Genomic DNA, 21,967 nt, shown 5'->3' on the forward strand with positions numbered 1-21,967 from the left:
CCTTGGAGCTAGCTGCAGTTTCTGAAATGGCTTGTTATTTCACTGATTTCTATAGTGACTGTTGCCTTGGCAGCAAAGGTCCTCACTTAGAGAATAAAAGCACTGTGCAAACATGAGGAAGGCGTGATTTCATTTGGGAAGACTGATCTAGCTTCACCTTTTCCAACACCATCCATCCCTCCCTTCCTGTAAATACTGCTATTTCCTTTTCCCTACCTACTTTTACCCAGAGCTTTCTTCATTTGGGTTTCAGAGGACTTCAGAGAACAACTGTTGGTCTTTTTCTGCTGTTTTCATCTCATCAGTGTTAACGATGAGAAATATTTTTTTTTTTTTTTTGTGCTGCCAATTTAGAGGTAATAGAGAGCAAGCCAGCTTTGGGAAGGAGATGACTGCTCTCTGGACCGTGCAGCCATCCCCCACAAAGTCTGCCTTCCCAGGGATGTCCGTCACTCACTCAGCAGTCAACTGGCAGGCTTTGAAACTAAAATTGAAATTGTGACACCCAACGTGAGTGCTTAGTTATTCTCCAACCAGACCTAGAGGCAGAAAATTGCAGGTTCTTCTGCACCTTAGCCACCAGGTCAAGTATAGAGGTATAGTCAGCTGCTGATTCAGTTGCAGGAAGACCCTGTTCTTTAATCAAAGAGATGGGTGCTTACCAGTTCAACTGCAGAGGTGGGTGCTTACCAGTTGAACTTCCAGTTCAATTCTAATGCTCAACTGTATCTCCTAAAAACCATGCAAAAGATAAGGGATCTTATTCTGTGAGGTTTCCCAGGCCTCTCTCAAATACTTGTACAACCTGGCATAGCCACGGCTATGGTATTGCAACCTCTGTGTAGCCAGGTTGAAGTGGTGGGGGGAGATACTTCACTTGCAGTGCTGCCAGTTGTGAAATTGGAAAAGGATCTGAAGGTTTTGAGTTAGGACTTCAGTATTCACTGGGAATATGGAGAAAAAGTTGTGTAAACATGAGAAGGTGGGGACTAGAGACCTTGCTCAAGTTACTTCATCTTGCTCAGCCTTGTGATGAGTGTTTTGAGGAGACTGGTTTTGTTCCGTGTCATTATTATTACAATAATTTATTTATAATTTGCTATCAGGTACAGGCTCCTTATCGAAGCAGATCTGCTCCAGATGCAAGGAGCATTTTAGTTGCGTGGCCTGAGCTCACGGCCCATGTCAGAGCTGGGAAGGCGTGGGTGTGTGCCGGTCATCTTGCATGCCTGAGCCCTTTGACGTGGCCCTGCAGGGCCGATGCCCATCTGCACCTTCTGTGGACAGGAAAAACATTATGTGGAAGCAGTGGGGATAGCAAGGGCTGTTAGTCTCCTGAACTGCTTCTGCAAACATCATCTGATCGAGCTTTCAGAAATGCATGATTGAAATAGGGAGGTATTTTTGATGTGACAAGCTGGGAATTGTTGTTAAAGAAGCTTTTTTTCTTCCTCCTCCTCTGTTAGACAAGCTATGAAATGAAGGCTTGAATAATAAACATTGATTAGAACTTTTAGCTGTTCTTCCTTGTTTTAACTTTCAAAACAAGTCAGGGTCTGCGTCCTCAGCACAGTATTTTCTTTCCTCTCAGCCTTTCTCCCATGAGTATCAATTACTCCAACTTCACGGAAGGTGCTCAGTAGTGATTTACTCACCCATGATGTGACAGCAGCAGGCTGGGATCGCACCCAGTGGGTGCTGAACTTGTGCTCCCAGAACTGTCATCTGTGAGGTCTGATGATTTCTGCTCCTTCACTCCTTGTGCAGCCCGATGCTGTCAGTGTCTGTCTGCAGAGGGTGAGACCCGGATTTCTAACAGGGATGAAAGTGTATGTCTGTGTGTATATGAGATAGGATCCTTCATTTTTACAGCCAGTGAAGTCTCTTAGGAAAAATGCTTTTACACTCTATGACACAAATAAAGGATTTGAGCAATCTTTATTCTTCTGCATGGTATCTTAAAGGCTCACTGATGGTGAGCTTAAAGAATGAAGTATATACAGGTTTCTGAATTAATTGTATGGTGGTTTTTTTTTTTTGTTTTTTTTTTTTTGTTTTTTAAATAAAAAGAAAATATTGCAAAGTCCCATAGTTTTACTGCAAGGCTCACACATTTACACATTTTCCTATTTCTCATAAAGCTGCCAGGCCAGGTATCATAGGAGCATATTATGTTTTTTCTTCTAGTATCAGGGCAGCATTTGCAGCTGGCAACAGATTTTAATTTGTAGACTCCATGTAGAAATCATCTTAAAATCTACTGGTTCTGCCCAGGTGAGAAGAGATGAACGTATAATAAGTAATGAGATGTAATTTGAAGGTTGGCTGCATTTTCTTGAGCAATGATAAATACAGTTCTTTTGCATTGTAATCATCATGTGAGGGATCCTTTAGCAAGCAGGAGGCTTGCAATGTGTTGACAAGGGCTGGACAGAAAGGCCATGTGTAAGGATGATAATAGTTCAAGACGCTCTTTCCTTCTTTGCAGCTTTCTGAGTGTTTGGGAAACTAGATTGCAGTCCTGCCAGCTTTCAAAATTAATAAGCCTTAATAATTGCCCCACCTTGTGGTGTGTGCAGTGTGCTTCAACAACCCCAAATCCATGCTGAATTTGTAAAGCAAAACTTGCAGAGGCAGTTGATGTAGCTGTTCGGTGGCACAGGGAAATGACATCCTGCTGCAGAACAGAGTCAAAGTGTTATAACTGGATTCAAACACGAGTAACTTAGGCTCTTACTGCCATGTCAAGAGTGTCACATAAATGATGCACCCATCAAAAACAGCAAGCACCTGGACTGCTATAGAAAAGTGTGTCAGTATGAGCTGTGAGTTTGATGCTAAACATTTTCTGGTGCTGCATTCATGGATTTCAGCCAGGTTATCAGCCCCAGGACACATGTAAAAGCATACATGCATTTTATGAAAGTGACATGCTCTCTGTACAGACACAGATTTCCTGTGAATTACTGGTACATCACCTGAGACAGAAATATCATGGACATCAAAAAGGTAATAGTGGCAGGGAGTAAGGGTATGGGTTCATGCTTGAGCTTTGTGCTGCAGCTGATACTGGATCCAGGGTTTTGTGTGCCCCGCAATAATGTGAGTACATCGAGTACATCGCAGACTGGTGCAATGGAGAGCTGAGCTACTCCTTTGGTGAAAGCCTTGTCAGAGTTGGTAATGTGGGTTAACATGCATAGTTCAATCAATCCTGGTTTTCCATGTTCAGAGCTCTGTAACTAAACACCTATTTGCTAAACACAACTTGAATAATAAAGTGATCTGTGTCTAAAGGCCTTTCTCAGTACCATCCCACTGTAAAATGAAAGAAGGAAAATAGAGCTGTATCCTTTCTTCCTGTGTTTTAAAATAACATGGTATTCACAATGGAGAATATTTATCTTCATCCCTGTTTGCTTCATGTATTTCATGTGCATGCCTGGCATGAGCACTAAGTTAGAGGTGGTGTACCCAAAGTGTTATGAGCCCTTTGTCCAAAGCTTTTTCTTCTATTAATCACCAGACCTAGGTGATTCCACAGAGAAGGTTAAAAAATATATACATGTATGTTATGTTTCTTGCTCAATTTAGACGAGTAGGTCAAAAAAAATGTTTACATGCTGCATAGTCAAGTTTTGCAAAGGAACATAGGTCTGTATCTGTTTTGCACCTTTTATATTCAAATCTTGCCAGTATTATAGATTATTTTGTTTTCCCTGAGTGGAAGCACTGTTCCATGTGACAAAACACAAACATACTTCGGTAGTTTATAAGAAGCTAAAAATACTCTTCAAGCTGATAAAGGCATGATATGACTTCTGGAAACACAAAGCAGCTTTTTCCTGTGCCGTTACTTTCTTTAGGTCACTTGGTGTTTATGATACCATGGTCTTCTGCAGGAGAGACTCCGATAAAATGGGAGTAAAATCAAATAGTTGGGAAGGAAGCCTGGCAGGCTTGTCAGTGGGATGGCAAGCTGGTGATAGGAGTACTCAATGTTTTTTTCTCTGCTCTGGAGGGGACTGTGTTTTGTATAAGTATTTCACTTCTGGGTATTTGTTGTTGGTATACCCTGCTGCGTCATTGTTGCATCGTGCTGAAGATTTTGCTGCCCATGTCGTAGAAATGCAGTAAGAGATTCTAGCAAGTAACATCTATTTTACTGTAAATTTTGTAATTGAACAGCTTTTCCAAGCTTCTTCTAATTTTTCCTAATTAACTGGATGCAGAAGGTTTTTACAGTTCCTTTTTTTCTAACACCTCCTCCTCCCCCCCTCCTGCAGTTTCACTTTCATTTCTCATAGAGTCGTAGAGCTCGGGATGGGAGGAATCTCAGAGACCTCTGGTTCCAAGCCCCTGCCATAGACAGAAACACCACCAACTAGATCAGGTTGCTAAGGGCCTTGTTCAACCTGGCCTTAAACACCTCCAGGGATGGGGCATCCACAACCTCTCCGGGCAACCTGTGGCAATGCCTCACCACCCTCTGAGTGAAGAATTTCCTCCTAGCATCTAATCTAAATCTCCCCTCCCACAGGTGCCCCTCTGGGCTGCAAACATGCACTGCTGGCTAATGTCGAGCTTTTTGTCCACTAAATCTCCCAACTCTTTCTCTACAGGGCTGCTCTCAGTGAGTTCTTCTCCCAGTCTGTAGTCGTGTCAGGGATTGCCCCAACCCAGGTGCAGCACCCTGCACTTGTTGAACCTCATTCAGTTCACATGGGCCTACTTGTCAAGCTTTTCATCCACTTTTTTCTATTATTTAATTTGTAGCTTACTGCAGACATCTGACTTCTAGCAGTGTACCATGGAAACCATAACATTTACCTTGAAGAGCTGCTAAACATCTGCTCTGCAAACTTAAATGCTTCGGTTTATTTTCAGCACAGCCTGTTTGGGCATTGATTTTCCTTCTGATACTTTTTCAGACCATATAGCTTTGTTTTATATACATTATTTTTTGTTGCTGACTTGTAGTAAAGCATTTGGTGTGGTATGCTAGACTTTTTTTTTCCTTGCAGAACAGAAGCCAGGCATATCATTCAGTAACTAGGCGCAGTGTGTTTGATAAGATACCACTGGGTGGTGGGGGAAAAGAACATTTGTGACATGACCATTTGGTCTGTAAATCCTTAAATCTGTTAGTATTACAATTTTAAGAGAGGGTTGGGTACTGGTTATGGACCAGAACTGAACAGTAATAGAAAACTTCACAAATATGGAAAAAAAAGGAGTCCTTCCCACAGTGGCAAAGCAGTGTTTTTAATAAAAAATTGGTAATGCTCTTGAGTAGCCTGTAGCAAGCTCAGAAGGGACAGGGTGTATACAAGTGGTAGCACTCAATTTGATTAATCTTTTCCAGGCCTGAGTCTGGTTATTTTGCAGAAATTTTGTCTTTGAACATGAAATGCAAACTTTTGTCAAATACTCTCTTATTTGCATTTTTCCCCCTTCCTCCCCAGGAAGAAGAATGCCAACACGAATATGAAGTGAACCATTTCCTGCACTTTTCATGGTGCCTGGGTGCTCATATCAGATGGTTAGAGACAGAGACTTGTCTCTTGCCAAACTGCTTCCTCAGACACGATGAAGCCAAGGAAGAGCTTTCTGATGTACTGGAGTCACAGTGACTGCTGCCCAATTTAAAATCAATGTGAGACTGCGCTCCAGCTGCCTGACGAGATGAAAGAAGTGCTGTTGTGGTCGCCCGAAGAGGTGACAAATTGGCTAACAGAAAATGCTGTGCCGGAGTATTGTGAGCCGTTGAAGAGCTTCACTGGGCAGGATTTGATCAACCTGACAGAGGAGGATTTCAAGAAGACACCTCTCTCCCGGGTGTCTTCCGACAGTGGACAGCGGCTATTGCACATGATTGAGACCTTAAAAATGGCTCATCACATCGAGGCTCACAAAAATGGGCACATCAATGGGCACATCCATGTCAGCATGAGCAACACCACACATGAAAACGGCTTTAGTAGTAAAATGAAGCTGAACGGGGTGCCAAATGGGTATAAGAAGGAGATGATAAAGATCCCCATGCCAGAGCCAGAGCGCTCACAGTATCCCATGGAATGGGGGAAGACTTTCCTGGCTTTTATTTATGCACTTTTTTGTTTCATCTTTACCACAGTGACTATCTCAGTTGTTCATGAAAGAGTGCCTCCCAAGGAGGTGCAGCCTCCCTTACCAGATGCATTTTTTGATCGTTTTGATCGGGTGCAATGGGCCTTTTCTATTTGTGAAATTAACGGCATGATCCTTGTAGGACTGTGGTTTGTTCAGTGGCTACTGTTAAAATACAAGTAAGTAAAACCTTCAGAAACGAAGTGCTTGTGTACATACTCGTGACAGCTTTTGGAGGTCTGACACTGGTTTACATCCGAGTAAAATGAAGTTTTTTGTGATATTGCTGACTTTGGTATTCCAGACTGAAATAGATGCCATGCCTTGGGCTCTGCAGTTTGTATGGGCTTATTGTACTAAACTGGGGAGTTCAGTCCAACTGCCACATCAGAAACGAAGGAACAGCACTGGTCTTGCTTGCCTGCAGAGTTAACTTGAGCCCTTTTCACATGTGCGAAACCTTAAATTGTATATAATGATGTTCTTAACTCAGTTAACTGTTCTGCTTAAATAAGAATGAGGACAACTCATGCTGACATAACTCATCGGCTGTGAACTGATTGAGGATGGATTTAGTCTTACTGTAGTTTGCCTGATGTGAAGATCCTACCCTAAGTTTACAGTACTCTTGGACAAAAACAGCAGGCAGTGGTTTAATCTGTACGCCTAAGCAGTGTTGCGTAAAAAGTTTTGAAGTACATTTTCTGCTTGACATTAGGTGGGACAGGTAACATCAAGAACAGAGTATGCTGAAAGCTAATCATAAAGTACACAAAAGTGTAGATACACAATGAATTTACGAGGTTATCTGGGTGCATGCTCATACCTGGTCAGAATTGCAATGGTAAATTTGCCTGCCAATGCAAGGCACTTACCTTTTTATTCTCTACAGAGTGGATGTGCATGCTGCTGCTTAATTTGGTATTTTTAAAGTGCCGTAAATCCGCACCTTGGGCTGCCTTACCATGAGTGGTCTGGTATAAATCCTTGTGCTGCTATGACTGTGAAGTGTTCAAAGTCAAGTGGCTTGAAGCAGTATGAAGTGGCAAGCCACTTCTGCTTTCAAAAACAAGACACACGCATGCCCCAGTGCCTTAACCCAAAGGTCTCTTTTCTCCTCTGCTAATGCAGGATCTCTTTCTTTACCTGTTCCCTGACTGTTTAATGTGGCTCCTATATTTGAAAAAACAATAATTGAAAGGCATATAACTTGGGCATCACCATGTTCAGTACAAGATCCTTTGGTTTACAGGACTTTGTAATGACCGTAGAATTTTAGATTGCCCTTTTTCAAAAAAGTAAAGCCAGATGCTACTACTCACTCTTGTAATGGAGAAAAACTTTAAAACTTAAATGTGATCAGGTTGTTTACCAGCTTGCTAAGGTTACAGTCTGAAAGGAGAGAATTGCTAAGCTAGGGCAGATACCTTTATCCAATATAGTTGCAGGTTTCCATAGCTAAATGCTTAAGTAATCCATGAGACACTGTGAACTTCTCATTCTGGTGAGCTAATCCAGATACTGTTGAGACACAGCTTTTGCTTTGTGTCTTTTCACTGATGCACTGTGTATGAGCATTTCCTATCAAAAAAAAAAAAAAAGCCTTACTTTATGAAATACAAAGGTCATTAATATATGGAGCAAGCAATGGAAATATAAATTGTGTTTTTCTTTCCCTATCTGTTGCTTTATGCTAGTTAATGTATTTTCTCAGCTGAAATTTCAAAACTTTTTTTTTTTTTTTTTTTACAGATGTGGTATTCCTTAAAGGAAAGTTTCTAAAATGGTTATTTTAGTCCATTTATTTTTTATTATAGAAACTGTGAAAACTGTGAAACTGCTTTTTTTTTTTTTTTTTTTTTTTTTTTTTTTTTTTTTACATGCACACATTTATAGGAGGAAGACTCTACCCTGGTGTGTTCTCTTGTTCTGTTTATGGCTTTATCAGCTTCTGTATCAGATCCTACGTCAGTAGCTGCAGTGCTGAGCTCTCCTTCATGCTCTGGTCCAGTTGCCTGCGATGAAAAGGGGAGCCGTAGACTTGGCGTCCCTGAGCATAAAGTGTTCAAAACCAAGGGGAGTATCCAGAGAAGGCCGTGGGGAAGTGCTCTCAAAAATGGAGTGTCAGGTTAATCAGGCGGTACAAGGGATCAAACACACAATGATGAATTAAGAACAGCAGAATCCATAAGGTCCTTGGAGATTTCAAAGCAATGGGGGATGGGTTGACTTGATAACAAAGTATTATGGCATCATTGATAGGCATGGAGGGTTTTCCCTCCATTTGCTTTGATGTATTCACTCATTCTTCCTCTAGTGTAAAGGGAAGTTGGAGTCACAGAGCTTTCCATTTTCATTATCAGTCCTGGACTGTGCCAGTCAGTATGTCTTCTGGTCACACATTGCTTTGGGGGCCTTTCTTCTTGTAAAGGAGTGGAGCTATTCAGGTCTGCGATCTGTCAGTAAGCAGCAGAAGGAAAAAACAGGAGAGGTGCTCATGGGAACAGGACAGTGACACAGCTTTCTCCTGAGGACCTTGCTCTTGTGTCTTTGGTTGGCAAACCACAAAATGCTCTAAAAGAGCTGAATCACTTTTGTGGCGTGGGTTGTCACCTTCCCTTGGAACTTAATTCAAGAACAAAGGGAGGACATTAAGCCAGATGGACCTTCTTCGATTTTCTGGCCTCCAGTGGTGTCAGGGAGGGCGGTTGCCACAACCCGTTCGAGATCTGAAGATGAGATGTGAAGCCAGGTGGTTGCTCAGATGAGAGCACTACCATTTGCGGCCCTCTGTGAGGGAAAGTTCAGAATTGCTGATGAACCAGAAGCATTATTGTCCATGAGCTGAATTGCAGCCAGGGGCTGGGTTGGACCTTTAACCAAAGGAGGTGGTTTCCTTGTTGCAGGCTTTTCCTGAAACACTTGTCTTTGTCAAGCAGTGAAACTCCTATTGCTTGTCATATTGCACCCATATGTGATGCAAGGATCCATGCAGAGCACTGTCCATGGCCTTTATGGCAGGGGTATTTGGCTGGTTTCACCAGAAATCAGGAGCAGGCTGGATGCTTGGCTGGGGACCCCGGGCTGCCTGAGCCTTTTTCCATGGACACAGCAGGGAGCATGAGGAGCCCAGGCAAGTTGCCTGTCTGCAAGCACTGCCAAGGTCCTAACTTCTCTGGGAAGCATTCCCAGATAGTTCAGGAGAAGCACAGCGATGGTGTTTGGCAGTGTTTGACATCTGATTCATACTGCATGCTCACAGCATTGAAAAAGCTGCATACTCGCTACCCACATGAGGGAGGTGGAGTCTGGCCAGGAGGAACTTTATTACAACTATCCAGTAATAAGCCTAGAGAGTGCACTTGTTAGCTGGCCCACACACGAGCAAAATCGTGTTGAGAAGGAAAAACATGAGCTCTTTTAGATTTTATTTTATTTTTTTAAATTACAATACAAAGCACTTTGATGCAGACTTTCCTAAGCTAAAGTACATGATTCAACTTTAAACCAAGTACTTTCATGGGTAATGTTAATTAAAAGCATTAATTACTCAGTAAAACTCTGCTGCTTCTTTGGTCTCTTGAATGCAGTGCTGCTCAATCTTTACTCCCCAACCTCTCCTTTTGTCTTCATAGGGGGGTATAAAGAAAAGCAAGCTCCTGTATTGCTACAGAAGCCAGGCACCCATGTGAGGTCTTTAATAGATCACCCTTCCAAGAGAAAAACTGTGCACCTAAACCACAAGGGAAAACCACTGCCCCAGGGGCCATGGTGCCTTCAACTCAAGGTCTTTTCCAACGTAGATAATTCTGGGATTTTGTGATTCAGTCCATAGAGCTACACTAATAAAGTATAATTTTTAACTCCTAGTTTTGTCCCTGTTTGCACTGGGGGAGGAGGACACTTGAAATGTTCTGTCTCAATAGCAGTGAGCACTCAAGTGCAAAATGCACTTGTACTGTTATATCTGAAGCTTTTCTGATAAATTAAGGCTTTCATGTTGTTATTGATCTGGCACTGCAAAGTTGTACTCCTCTGAGAGTAGAGCACTACAGTTTAATAGCTCTGTCAAAAACTATTACAAATAAAAAACAGACAATTTCAGCTTTGAAAGAGCTCAGCTCAGTAAAAATGGTTTGTTTGTTTGTTTTTAATAGCAAAAGCTTTAAAATAGCAACAAATGAATGTCAGGACTTGCAGCTTGTATTACAAGCCTTGTAGTACCCAAATTATCCTAAGTATAAATAACAATGATTTAAAATCAACCCAGACAAAAAGGGCCTGTGCCAGCAGGACACAGCAGTGATTAAATTCATGAACTGCTGTAATTGGATATGCCCTCCGTTTCATAAAGGCTTTGGTGATTTCTCTTTGCTGACAGCTATGCAAGATACACAGTTTGCTTTCTGTCCTGATGGGTGTGCTGGAAGGGGTTTAGTTGCCATGGTTCTTTCCTGGTGACATTTTACTTGGTAGGTAGCAGTGAAACTCAGTAAGTGTGTTTTGGGGCTGGCAGTCACTTCCAAGTTGAACTTGCAGCCCTTTACAGTGGGTGCTCTCGCTGTTTTTGCAGAACTGCCCTACGGTACCCCAGAATTCAGCAACTTACTGGCAGCCATCCCTGAGTGAATCTCATGCAGCTACAGCTGCTTGCCTGGAGGGTGGTTTCTTATGGAAACACCCTATCCTGTGGCCAATGCAGCTCTAAATTTATATTTGGGATGTTTTATTGCTGATGTGAATTGCTTCCTCTCTTAATGCTGCTCAAGAAAGATATGTTCTCCTTCATTTGGGTCATACAAGCTAATTCTTCTAAAGTAATCCTTTGTAATTACTAAAGGGTATGTGTCAGCAGAAATTAACTTACAATATTTTCTTTATAAGATGAAAGGCAGTAACTTTATCCCCTGCTTTGAATAGAAAATTAGTGACCAATTTAAGTTAATGGAGGGGTGTGGGGCATTAAATCCCTTTTAATGTCTTCAGCACCAAATCTGAGCAGGCTTTTGTATTCTAATCCTTAAATTTCCTGTAATCAACTTCATGGGTAATGTTAGTTGAGTTGTTTGTGTACTTCTGACCTGTAAAGTGTGGGAATATTTGTAAAGGAATTCAGTATCCACAGGTGCAAGTTGGTATAGACGAGTAAGTCATGAGTTTCAAAAGCATGGAGAAGAGAAAAGTATCTAGCTTTTGTGTCTTATTTACCTTTTCATGTTGTATTTGCATTGAGTAACCTCCTTTTTCTTTTTCCTTTTTTTTTTTTTCTTCTAGGTCTATAATTAGCAGAAGATTTTTCTGTATAGTTGGCACACTATACTTGTATCGGTGTATTACAATGTATGTAACGACACTCCCAGTACCTGGCATGCATTTCAAGTGTTCTCCAAAGGTAAACTACTTCTTGCTACCTTTCTTTATTTTAATCTTCATGTTTTCCCCTTGTCCCACTATTACCAAAACTGTGAGCAGCTCTTTCGCAGTGATTGCTACTAATTTGAAGCACCGACTTGGCATCACAGGGGGACTTCTATCTGCAGATCATCAGGTTCCCTTGCTAAGGTGCTGACAATTTGCTTTTGGGCAGGGCAAGCGTTTTCATCCTTCAAAAAGAGCAAACCTATGTAATTTCTCTATCAGTTGGAACTGATTTGTATGTTCAGCATTTTTCTGTCTCCATTGAAGTGGTCAAAGGTTGCTACCTGGAGAAGTTCCATATGCGACACATTTCTAAACACTTCAGTGTGTCAAATCTGATTACAATTTGTACTTGAAATTGACCCAAAGAGACTTTTTAAGGACAGTTTCACATGAAAAACACTTCCCTTTGCTTCTGTTTGCATATTTTGCAATTATGCATATATTGTAATTGTGTTAGTGCAAACACTTGCCCCCCTCCTCCTTGAACTAGCTCTGTTTGTTGTCCCAAAAAATTAAACAGTCTTAAGAAAGCCATGACTGAAACCAAGTTATTGAGTTGGAGTTGTTTAGAAAGTCTCTCTTAGTCAGTGTTGAAGGGTAATTAATTCATGAAACAAGGAGTGTTGTTGTCTCCTCAGTAAATTTGCAGATGACACCAAGTTAGGTGGGACTGTTGATCTGCTTGAGGGTAGGAGGACTCTGCAGAGGAATCTGGATAGGCCAGACTGAGGACAACTGTACAAGGTTCAGCAAGGCCAAGTGCCGGCTCCTGCACTTCAGTCACAACAACCCCATGCAGCGCTACAGGCTTGGGGCAGGGTGGCTGGAAAGCTGTGCAGAGGAAAAGGACCTGGGGGTGTTGGTCGATGCTCACTTGAACGTGTGCCAGCAATGTGCCCGTGTGGCCAAGAAGGCCAACGGCATCCTGGCTTGTGTCAGGAATAGTGCAGCCAGCAGGACCAGGGAGGTGATTGTCCTCCTGTACTCTGCTCTGGTGAGGCCACACCTCGAGTACCGTGTTCAGCTTTGGGCCCCTCACTACAAGAATGACATCAAGGTGCTCGAGCATGCCCAGAGAAGAACTATGAAGCTGGTGAAGGGCCTGGTCCACAAGTCCTGTGAGGACTGGCTGAGGGAACTGGGGTTGTTTAGTTGGGAGAAGAGGAGGCTCGGGCGAGGAGACCTCATTGACCTTATTATAGTTGCTTTAAAGGAGGTTGTAGTGAGGTGGGGATCAGGCTCTTGTCCCAAGCAGCAAGTGATGAGATGAGGGAAAATGGCCTCCAATTGCGCCAGGGGCGGTTTAGTTTGGGTGTTAGGATTTTTTCAGTCTTTACTGGGAGAGTTGTGCGGCATTGGAACAGGCTGCCCAGGGAAGTGGCTGAGTCACTACCCTTGGAGGTCTTCAAGAAATATGTAGCTATAGAACTCAGTAGCATGGTTTAGTGGTGGACTTGTCGGTACCATGTTAAGGATTGGACTAGACGATCTTAGATGTCTTTTCCAACCTGAATGATTCCATGATCTATCTCTCCCACAAGCACAGGAAACAAGATTTGTGTATTAGACACGTGTTTTTTTGCCATAGCAGTTCGTTTCCTTGCCCCTTCTACTTAAGCTATAGCACAGACAGGAGAAAGGGGGGGGACGGGGACTAATTTCTGTGAAACATCTAAACATCTTCAGCATGCACAGTTCAGCAGGTTTGTGTGCACAACCATGAATTAGATGACAGGTAGCAAAGTCATAAATCAAGATTGTGATTTGGCTTGATACACGTGCTCTCACAACTTTGATGAAGATTGCTGGTACATACAAGCCTGTAGGACAAACAAAGCTGAAATACTTGGGTTCCTCAGGGAAGTTAAAGCCAACTTTACAAAATGCTGTATTGTTTGTTTGATGATTTGCCAAGCCACATGTGGCTTCTTGAGGGACCTAAGTATTTTGTAAAGAAAAGTGGAGGAGAGGAGTCAACATTGTATTTGATCAGTCAGCTATTGTGAAACTTAAAAAAAAAAAAACACACAGGGAGCAAAGTGAATAAATCTGCCATTTTTGTAAATTTACAGCATTGGCAAGTTGTTCTCATTACTCATGTAAAGACAAGCCAATGTTGTGCCCTTCTATTGCCCTGCTTGAAAAGATCAGCTGGGCTTTTTTGAAAGCTATAAATACATGGGTGGGAAAAAAACTTTTCAACACTTTACTGAGCTGCAGGGGATTGTGAAGAGCAGTTTTTGGGAGCATTTTTAAGATTTGTAAGGAACTGCAAGCAGGAAATACTTAAATGCTACAAAAGCTTTGTGTATACCTGTCCAAAATGTACAATTTTCCCATTCTTAAAGCAAGAAAGAGCTTTAAAACAAAGGAGGAAGATACCTGCAATGGTTAGTCGGGAGTTCTGTGTTTTCATCTGGCTGTTAAATGGTTACTGTGGATGATAAAATGAGGTAAGGATCCAGCATGCTGAGTGCAATGATCCATTTGGCTGCCTCCTTTGAGCTTAGTTGGTTCCTGCTTCCTTCTGGGTCCCAGAGGTGCTCAGCACATCCTGGTCGGGCCTTTCCCACAGCACATGTTTTTGTGGATTTGTTTAATAGTTGGTCTGGTGTTAGAGCTGGAGGCAGCAAAAGCAAGGTCTGGGGATGCTGCCTACTGCCTGTAGGGCACTTGGTAGGAAGGAAAGGGGCAAGAAGGTCTTGGTTTGGAGGTCGTTCAAAGCATATCCTTCAGGTGTGAGGAATGTCCCTGTTGCTTGTGTGGATTGTGTGAATGGAAGCCCTTGCAGAATTGGCACCGTCTGCTGACAAACACCATTACTGGTTCTTCTGCAATGTGAGGTGGGAAGAAAGGACTTCGAAGGCTTTTCAAGGCAGGGCAGGGGATGCCATAGATTTTGAAGTGAGATGCTCTATTTTGTGTGTTAAATGTGGCGTTAGGCAGCTGGATGTACAGGTTAGGGCAGTTCATTTTATTTTCTGTTGGATTATCATCTGTAGGGCTTGTGTTGTTATGAACAAGATCAGTTAAATAAAGTTTGATTTATTTGAAGTGCTTTGCCTCTTGAACAGAACGGAAAACAGATGTTTAAAGAACATGACAAATTTCTAACTATAGCTGGGAATACTTTTAACCCCCGTTCTCTTTGTGAAACAGAATTTTTGAGACTGCATTACAGAATTCCTAGGTTTTCCAATAGTCTTTATTTTGATACTGATAATCTTTATTTTTGATAATCTTCATTTTGATACTGCACATATGTGTCATCTCCCAAGAATATAATGAATGAAAAGTCTGAACCTATTACCTCTGCTTGAAGATTCCTGCTAAAATATTTTCCCACCCAGCCATGAATATTAGCAAAGGCTGCCGGCAAGACCTCAGGTAAAGATTATGCCATGGTAGCAGGAATAAGTATTTATGAATAACAGAAAACAATTTTTGCTCACCTGCCTGTTTTACCATAAGCATGGCACTCTTGAGTGTAGGCACTTACAGGAGTTTAATGCTTCTTGGACCGTTCTTCTGATTTGGTATTGTACTGAAAAATGCCATGTTTTTCATTGCAACCAAAAGTGACCAGGTAAAGGAATTTTTTTTTCACTTGTGCATACTTTCATAAATCTATATGCATAAATAATACTTCCTTCTTCATTCCATTCTGTGAGTGCAGGAGAAGACAGTAATCCTTCAGGTGATTATATTTATAGGGAATTGTAATAATTTCTTTGATTCCCTATCTTGGGAATACTTCTAATAAGATAATACTCAAAACAAATGAATGGAGGTGTGTGCAGCCTGTACTCACATTAAGACTTGCTATAATGCATGCAAAGGATCGTTAAAAAAAAAAAGTCTCATTTCCAGTCTTTTTTTCTTTTCCTCTAGAAATATATTGCTGGCTTTTGGGAAAGGTGGTAGGATTTACTGAATAAAAAGCAACACAAAAAGAGAGAATAAGAGAGAGACAAAGTTGCTGGCTAATGCCATGCTTTAAATTTAGGAAGTTACTGCTGATAGGTTACCACACGTTTGTGTTTCACTCTTTCACCAGCTTTTTGGAGACTGGGAATCTCATCTGCGAAGGATAATGAAACTGATTGCTGGTGGAGGATTGTCCATCACAGGATCCCACAACATGTGCGGCGACTATCTGTACAGCGGTCACACCGTCATATTAACTCTTACATACTTATTTATCAAAGAGTGTAAGTTTGTCACTGTTCCTGGTGAATTTCCTCTTGTATCAATTAGCTGTTTATTAACACATTATTGTGATTAGTAAATACAATTAAAGTAAAAATGCACTCCTTTCAATGAAAGAAAAGTAACACTACTGCAAGGACATAGGCCTTACTGAAAAAGAAAACTTTGGAGACAAAGTTAAACACTTTACTATGTAGATGACTGAATTACGCATTTTATTTCAAAACTATTTTCTTTAAAATATAGCTTATACTTTCACTGCATCCTGCCTGATGAATGGTACTTTAACTATGTATCTCCTTGTTTAGAGAGAGATAGGTGCCATACTAAGTGCAAGGTTGCTCATTTTGCAAGAATTGATGCATACATTTATCTCCTATGAAAGGCAGGAGGAATGGATTGTCAGCTATATAGAGTCAATATTGAAGTACAAGAAATTTGATGTTACAGACCAGAATACATTAGATTTTTATGCGTCAGGCCTCGTTCTCAAAGATTTCATAACCTTTCTATTTTCCAAGTATCTTATTAAATTGTACTCGTGGGTAGAGTCACACCCTAAAAGAATGAGACTTCTTTTGTGATCTCAGCATTCCTGCTCTTAATCTTAATGCTGGCATTACACTATCCATTCAGGATTGCAGGCTGTGTACTCTGCTAATTACAGCAGTAGTCCTGAGCACCGATAACATTACACTTTGAAATAATCATTGCTTGTGCTTCTTTACAGATTCCCCACGGCGACTCTGGTGGTATCACTGGCTTTGCTGGACACTCAGCATGGTTGGAATGTTCTGCATCCTCCTTGCTCATGACCACTACACTGTGGACGTGGTGGTGGCTTACTACATCACTACAAGACTTTTCTGGTGGTATCACACGATGGCCAACCAGCAAGTGAGTTTCTCACAGTCTCTGGATCCCCATGGCCCTGCTTGCTGTAGCGTGGCAGTGGGTGAATATCCATGCTTTGCCTTGAGCCTCTCTGCAGAAGTAGGAATGGACAAGCACTCATCTCTTGTGAAGCACCCTACTCTTCCCCCTTCACTTTGGGCTTGCAGGAAAGAAGAGGCGTCATTGGTTGGGTTCATCTTGTGCCTCGACCGCGAAAAATATCTGAAGGTGTGACTGCAGGCAGGCAAGCAGGCCTACCTCCTTTGGCTGTGTAACCTCATTTTTTTGAAGTCTCTCTGAATTTGGGCTGAAGAGCAGGTTTTGTTGTATTAGAACAAACAATTTAGAAGTTAAGCTACCTGGGTACCAGAATACCTTGTGTTGTGCTTGCCCTTTATTTGAGTGATAGGTCTCTTGAAGAACAGTATGAGGCTTCACAAAAAAAAGAACCAGTTTTTCATAGTGTTTCCAAGTGGGTAAGTTTGCTCCCCTAACCAAGTGAAATGTTTTCCTTTTGGAGAATGGCGGGTGAGAGCCCAGGCTGCTCCTGTCCTAAGGTCTGTGCCTGAGAAGACATGAAAAATGGGGTGATGGGGGAAATACTGAGAGCAAAGGAGCTGCTTAGGAGGAGATGTGTCACATGATGGGAGATAACAAAGTATGTTTTTTACAACACCGAAATACTTGATCAGAGAGCAGTGGTAGGTGGTACAAAGGTCTAAATGAGGTCTCGTGCCATTTTCTTTGTTCTTACTTTCCTGCCAGTGAACTGGATGAGCTAGTGAAAAGATGAGCTTACCATTGCCTAAGAATGTGAGCAAAAATGCATAATTATGTTATCTATGGAGAGGACACGTAGTGAGATAAGAGAAACTTAAGATAACTTCTGTTAGGTTTGTAAAAACAAATCAGTGTCCAAGTATTTTTTTTTCTATGCAACATGGAGAAGATATTTTGCTTGCCTATTGCATATGAGTCCAGTTTATTATGCTTGATAAAAGCCTTCTGTGATGGTAGGAAGTTAGTTAATATTATGGCAGTGCTGATTTTTAGTTCATACCAGGGTTGTCTAGCTACCATGTCATATATTATTCCTGTGGCTTTGCTTCTGCCTGAACCAGTACCCCACAGTCAAGCCTTGTTGTAGATTTCTCCCTCCAAATGCCTGATTGCAAAGAATGAAGCTTAATGTTCAGCCAGTTCAGGACCTGCTGCGTTTGACAGCAGTCTGTGTTTAAACTTTGTTGTCATACAGCACTGGACTGAGTTCCATGCCTCAGATCTGCTCCTGTGCTGTCAGAATGGCAGTGCTGAGTGGCCATGTTTCCAAGCTGGAAGCTACTGAAGCCAGTTACCCTGAGTGCTAATGAGGACTTGCTTCAGAAAAACTCTTGGCCTTCTTGTATAGAAACATACCTGTTTTGCTGCATGGTGTGACTCACAGAAGATGGCTCAGCATTGCTTCCCTAATCTGCTGCGATGTTGGGAAATGCCAATCCTTGGCTCCTTACCTGGGCGTGCCGTGCCTTTTTGTCCTAGTGCCTCTTCCTGGTGCTGCTCCACATGCAGAGTCCTGTGGCTTGTGACTGACCTTAAAATTGAAAGCACAAGTAACCCCAGCTTTAAAGAGTTTTTTTTTTGTTTTTTTTTTTTGTTTTTTTTTTTTTTTACATGTGACATTATAACATGGAGAGAAAGCTTGGTATACAAGTCCTGTGTTTACACTTTCCAGTGGGCTGATACAGCTCTTCCCTGTTCTGTCATAACAAATGTGCAGCAAGGTAGTTGCATGACTTCCTCACCTACTCCTTTTGTCTCAGCTGTGGCTTGCATTTACTAGGAGAAGGAAATGGATGGGTGGATGTGGTTTGAGAGCATATGGAGGCTGGGGCAGGGTTTGCTCCCTCCTCTGGATGGGTTGAGTGCACACAAGTGGGCTTGCAAAGGATTCTGGAGCTACAGATAATTTCAAATATAGTTATGGAAACAGCAGTGCTTTGGGGTGAGTCTTTTCCATTCCCAACAGAGAGGTGAGATTAACCTTTCTTGCCTATCACTTTTTTCCAATGGGGCTGTTGAGCAGCTAAGGACTTGGATATGATGGTGAGCCTCGCTTAGGAGCAACTGGTCATGTGTGCAGGAAGGCTGTGGAAAAGTATCTTCGCTCCTCTTGATCTTTGTCCATGTAGATTTGTTTGGCAGGTATCTACGCATACCAAGAGATTTTTGGAAACATCTGTAAGCAGAATGCTACTGATGTATGGTAGGAATCAACATGCAGTGAAGTCATGCAAGTGGTGTGCTTTCTTGTAATTCTTTTTTTTTTTTTTTTTTTAATTATCTTTCTACAGGTGCTAAAAGAAGCTTCCCAAACCAACCTCCTTGCAAGGGTCTGGTGGTACAAGCCCTTCCAGTACTTTGAAAAGAATGTCCAAGGAATTGTACCTCGCTCCTACCACTGGCCCTTCCCTTGGCCGGTGCTGTATCGAGGCAGGCAGGTGAAATACAGCCGACTGGTGAATGACACATAGCAGTGTGTTGATGGACAAAATGGGGAGGGAAAGGACCTGTCCCAAGTGCTAAGAACTCCATACAAGAAGATGCCATAAAAAAAAAAATCAACCCCTCCCTAACCCTTTCTCTTAACAGTTACCTTGACTTAATCTATTCAGTTACCTGGTAAGCACTGTGATCTTTTTTTTCTCTCCAAAGGATCTGCGTTGGACAACAATAAAGAAAATTTAACTTATCATGCACTGTTATACATTTCTTGTTAATAGATTTGGGATTTTCATTACCCATCACCATGTTCCTTTGTATATGATGCGAGAGCATAAACGAAATCTTTTCTATCATAAGTTCTGGTCTTTCCAGTCACATCTGGGAATAGTGCATATTATTTTCTTGGGAAAACATACTTTTCATATCTCTTGCCCCAAAGATTGGGCTGTAAGCCATTTTCTAGCAAATGAATATATGAAGGTTTCTGAATACCTGCCTTGGGGTAAAATCAAGAAATCTTTCTACCTGTTGCACCGTGATACAAATAAGATGATAGACACAGGGAGGTGTGGTAATCTTGATTTTGTAGAATCTGCAGTGACTGTGTCAAAAAGTGTGCAAAAAAAAAAAAAAAAGATTGTAAAGTGATTTTCTAAGTATTTCCTAACTTTATTTTTCAAAATGTGTATGAAAATTAAATTTAAAAAGATTTTTACATGTCAGAGAATAGAGGGTTAAAAATTAAAGAAAATGCTTCTTGGGAGAGAGAGATTTGTCTATGTTTCTAGTGCCTTTCTTGTCTTGATTGTATGGTTAGTAGGCAGTCTTAAATGTTTTTATTTAAAATAAAATATTCCATGAAAGCAGAATTATATATACTGTATAATTACTAATTTTTGCATTTATAGCTAAATTAAACTGGAAATTTGCTTATAATGTTGAAATTGCCATGTCTAGGGAAAAACCAAATAAAAAGGGTCAGATCTTGTTCACACATTGTGGGCAGATCATACTAAATATATCAGTTTATTGTCTACTTGGTAGCTGTATTTTAAAAAGAAAACAGCCATGAATTCCTGTTTTTTAAGAATTTTACAAATGATCACTGAGTGAACTAGGAGTGGTTTCTCCATCCCGTATTGAGATGTTGTTGAAAAACAACAAAGATATTCTATTTCTTTAAAATATTTGTGCAGAAACTGCATGTAATTATAAGTTTCACTCCTACCATACATACTGTATGTCTGGGGAAGTATTCTATCCTAATCTTGCCAATGTGCAGAACAAAATAGTTTTTTTTAAGAATGATGAAGAGAAAATATATATATAAATATATATATATCCATTCTGTATTTTACGTGAAGCAGAGTTATCTTCTGTAGGGTTTTTGTGTATTCACAAGGTGATATTTGTATTGTAAAACAACAATGGTGAAGGAAAATAAAAAGGCTTTTGAAAAATGTAGTTTCCTTTATCTTCTTAATATTAATTTTAAAGTTGGGCTTATTCTTCTTAACTCTGCCTTTAATTTTACATGTTATTGCACTGTAGGCCATCAAATTTGGACTGTATGGAAACTGCATTGATTTTGAATTGCTGTTCACCTTTGGCAAATCAGTGCCTTATCTGAAGTAAATGCTATGCAATAGATTCTGATCGTTTGGGAGCTGGGAGCAGATCTGAGAAGCCTTCCTTGGAACCATCACCAGGGCTTGAAAAATCTACCCTAAAACTGCTGGGATGGAGCAAATTGCAGGGTAAACACCCATAACCCCAGGAGCTACCAATCTTGTTGCTTAAACTAAAAAAAAAAAAAAAAAAAAAAAAAAAAAATCAAATTTCTGTGAGTACATTATGGTGAAATTGGTAAAAGTGTCATTTTTTTTTATTTTATCCTTTGATGATTTCTCTCTACTTCTCTGCCCTGTATCTCAGCCTCAGCCTAAGACTGCCGTGAAGAATCAATTCCATGTTCTGCTGCTTTGCCTTGCTGTTGCTTGGGATGTTAGACAAGACTAACCCATTTCTTACCACGTTGCCCTGGGAGGGATTTCCTCATGTCCCAGTTTTCTTTGCAAAACCCTTTGCAACAGTATTTGCAGAGCTGTCTGCGAATTTCAGGGATTAGCTCTGTATGCTTTGCCTTGAGTTGAGAGTTGTTATCTTTGCAACTATGTGGTTGAAAGCTGAGTTTAAAAAAGCCAACCCATCCAAAGATGATTGCTTGAGAGACTTCACGCTCCCAGACATAAAAGAATGAGTAGATTTTTCAAGACCTGGCGTCACGCACATCAAAACCATTGACATAAGTAAATGTATGGATATATGCACATGACATTAAATGGAATCTGCTGAATTCTGCATTGTAGTGTCTGACTTACTGCATGGATCCGGCTAAACATGGTTTCATTTTTTCACAGAAGAGCTGTGCTGTAAAAAAGCATGCTGTCTTGAGAATCACTGGGCAGGTGGTGACATTAAGCTCAGCGATACGGCATAGCTCTTGTCACTGCCAAGTCTGGAGGAGGGGACCGAGGGAATAGATAGAGGACAAAATTCTGCATCAGTGCTAACTGCAGGCTGCGGTGCTCGTGCTGCCTTGTTCCTCTCCTTCTTGTCAGTAGCAGTGAATATCTGCTTGGCAGCGCCAGCTGTTTAAGGTGGGCAATGGCTTGCTATGGTGCTAACATTGCGGGTGGTGGAGCGCAGCTGCTTGTTGTTCAGCATTTCAGTAATGGTAGGGGATCTCACATTTCCCACCGTCAGAATACCAGCTGTGTTTCCCCCATGTTACTCAGGTATGATGCTTGTA

The 21,967-nt window shown here is 41.3% G+C and overlaps 1 protein-coding gene across 14 annotated transcripts in view; it reads left to right on the forward strand.

Moving 5' to 3' along the window:
* SGMS1 (sphingomyelin synthase 1) overlaps positions 1-20,993 on the forward strand; it is an 88,957-nt gene extending 67,964 nt beyond the window's left edge. For all 14 annotated transcript variants that reach the window (XM_082764959.1, XM_082764964.1, XM_082764955.1 and 11 more), the window contains 5 exons: positions 5,466-6,308; positions 11,404-11,521; positions 15,608-15,761; positions 16,490-16,656; positions 19,005-20,993. In XM_082764959.1, coding sequence (XP_082621085.1) covers positions 5,686-6,308; positions 11,404-11,521; positions 15,608-15,761; positions 16,490-16,656; positions 19,005-19,184 — 1,242 coding nt within the window. In that variant the 5' untranslated portion in view covers positions 5,466-5,685 and the 3' untranslated portion in view covers positions 19,185-20,993. The remainder of the gene's footprint in view (positions 1-5,465; positions 6,309-11,403; positions 11,522-15,607; positions 15,762-16,489; positions 16,657-19,004) is intronic.
* Positions 20,994-21,967: the final 974 nt, after the last annotated feature.

This window comes from Aythya marila (genome assembly GCF_965140915.1).
Source record: "Aythya marila genome assembly, chromosome: 7".
Lineage (NCBI taxonomy): Eukaryota > Metazoa > Chordata > Aves > Anseriformes > Anatidae > Aythya > Aythya marila.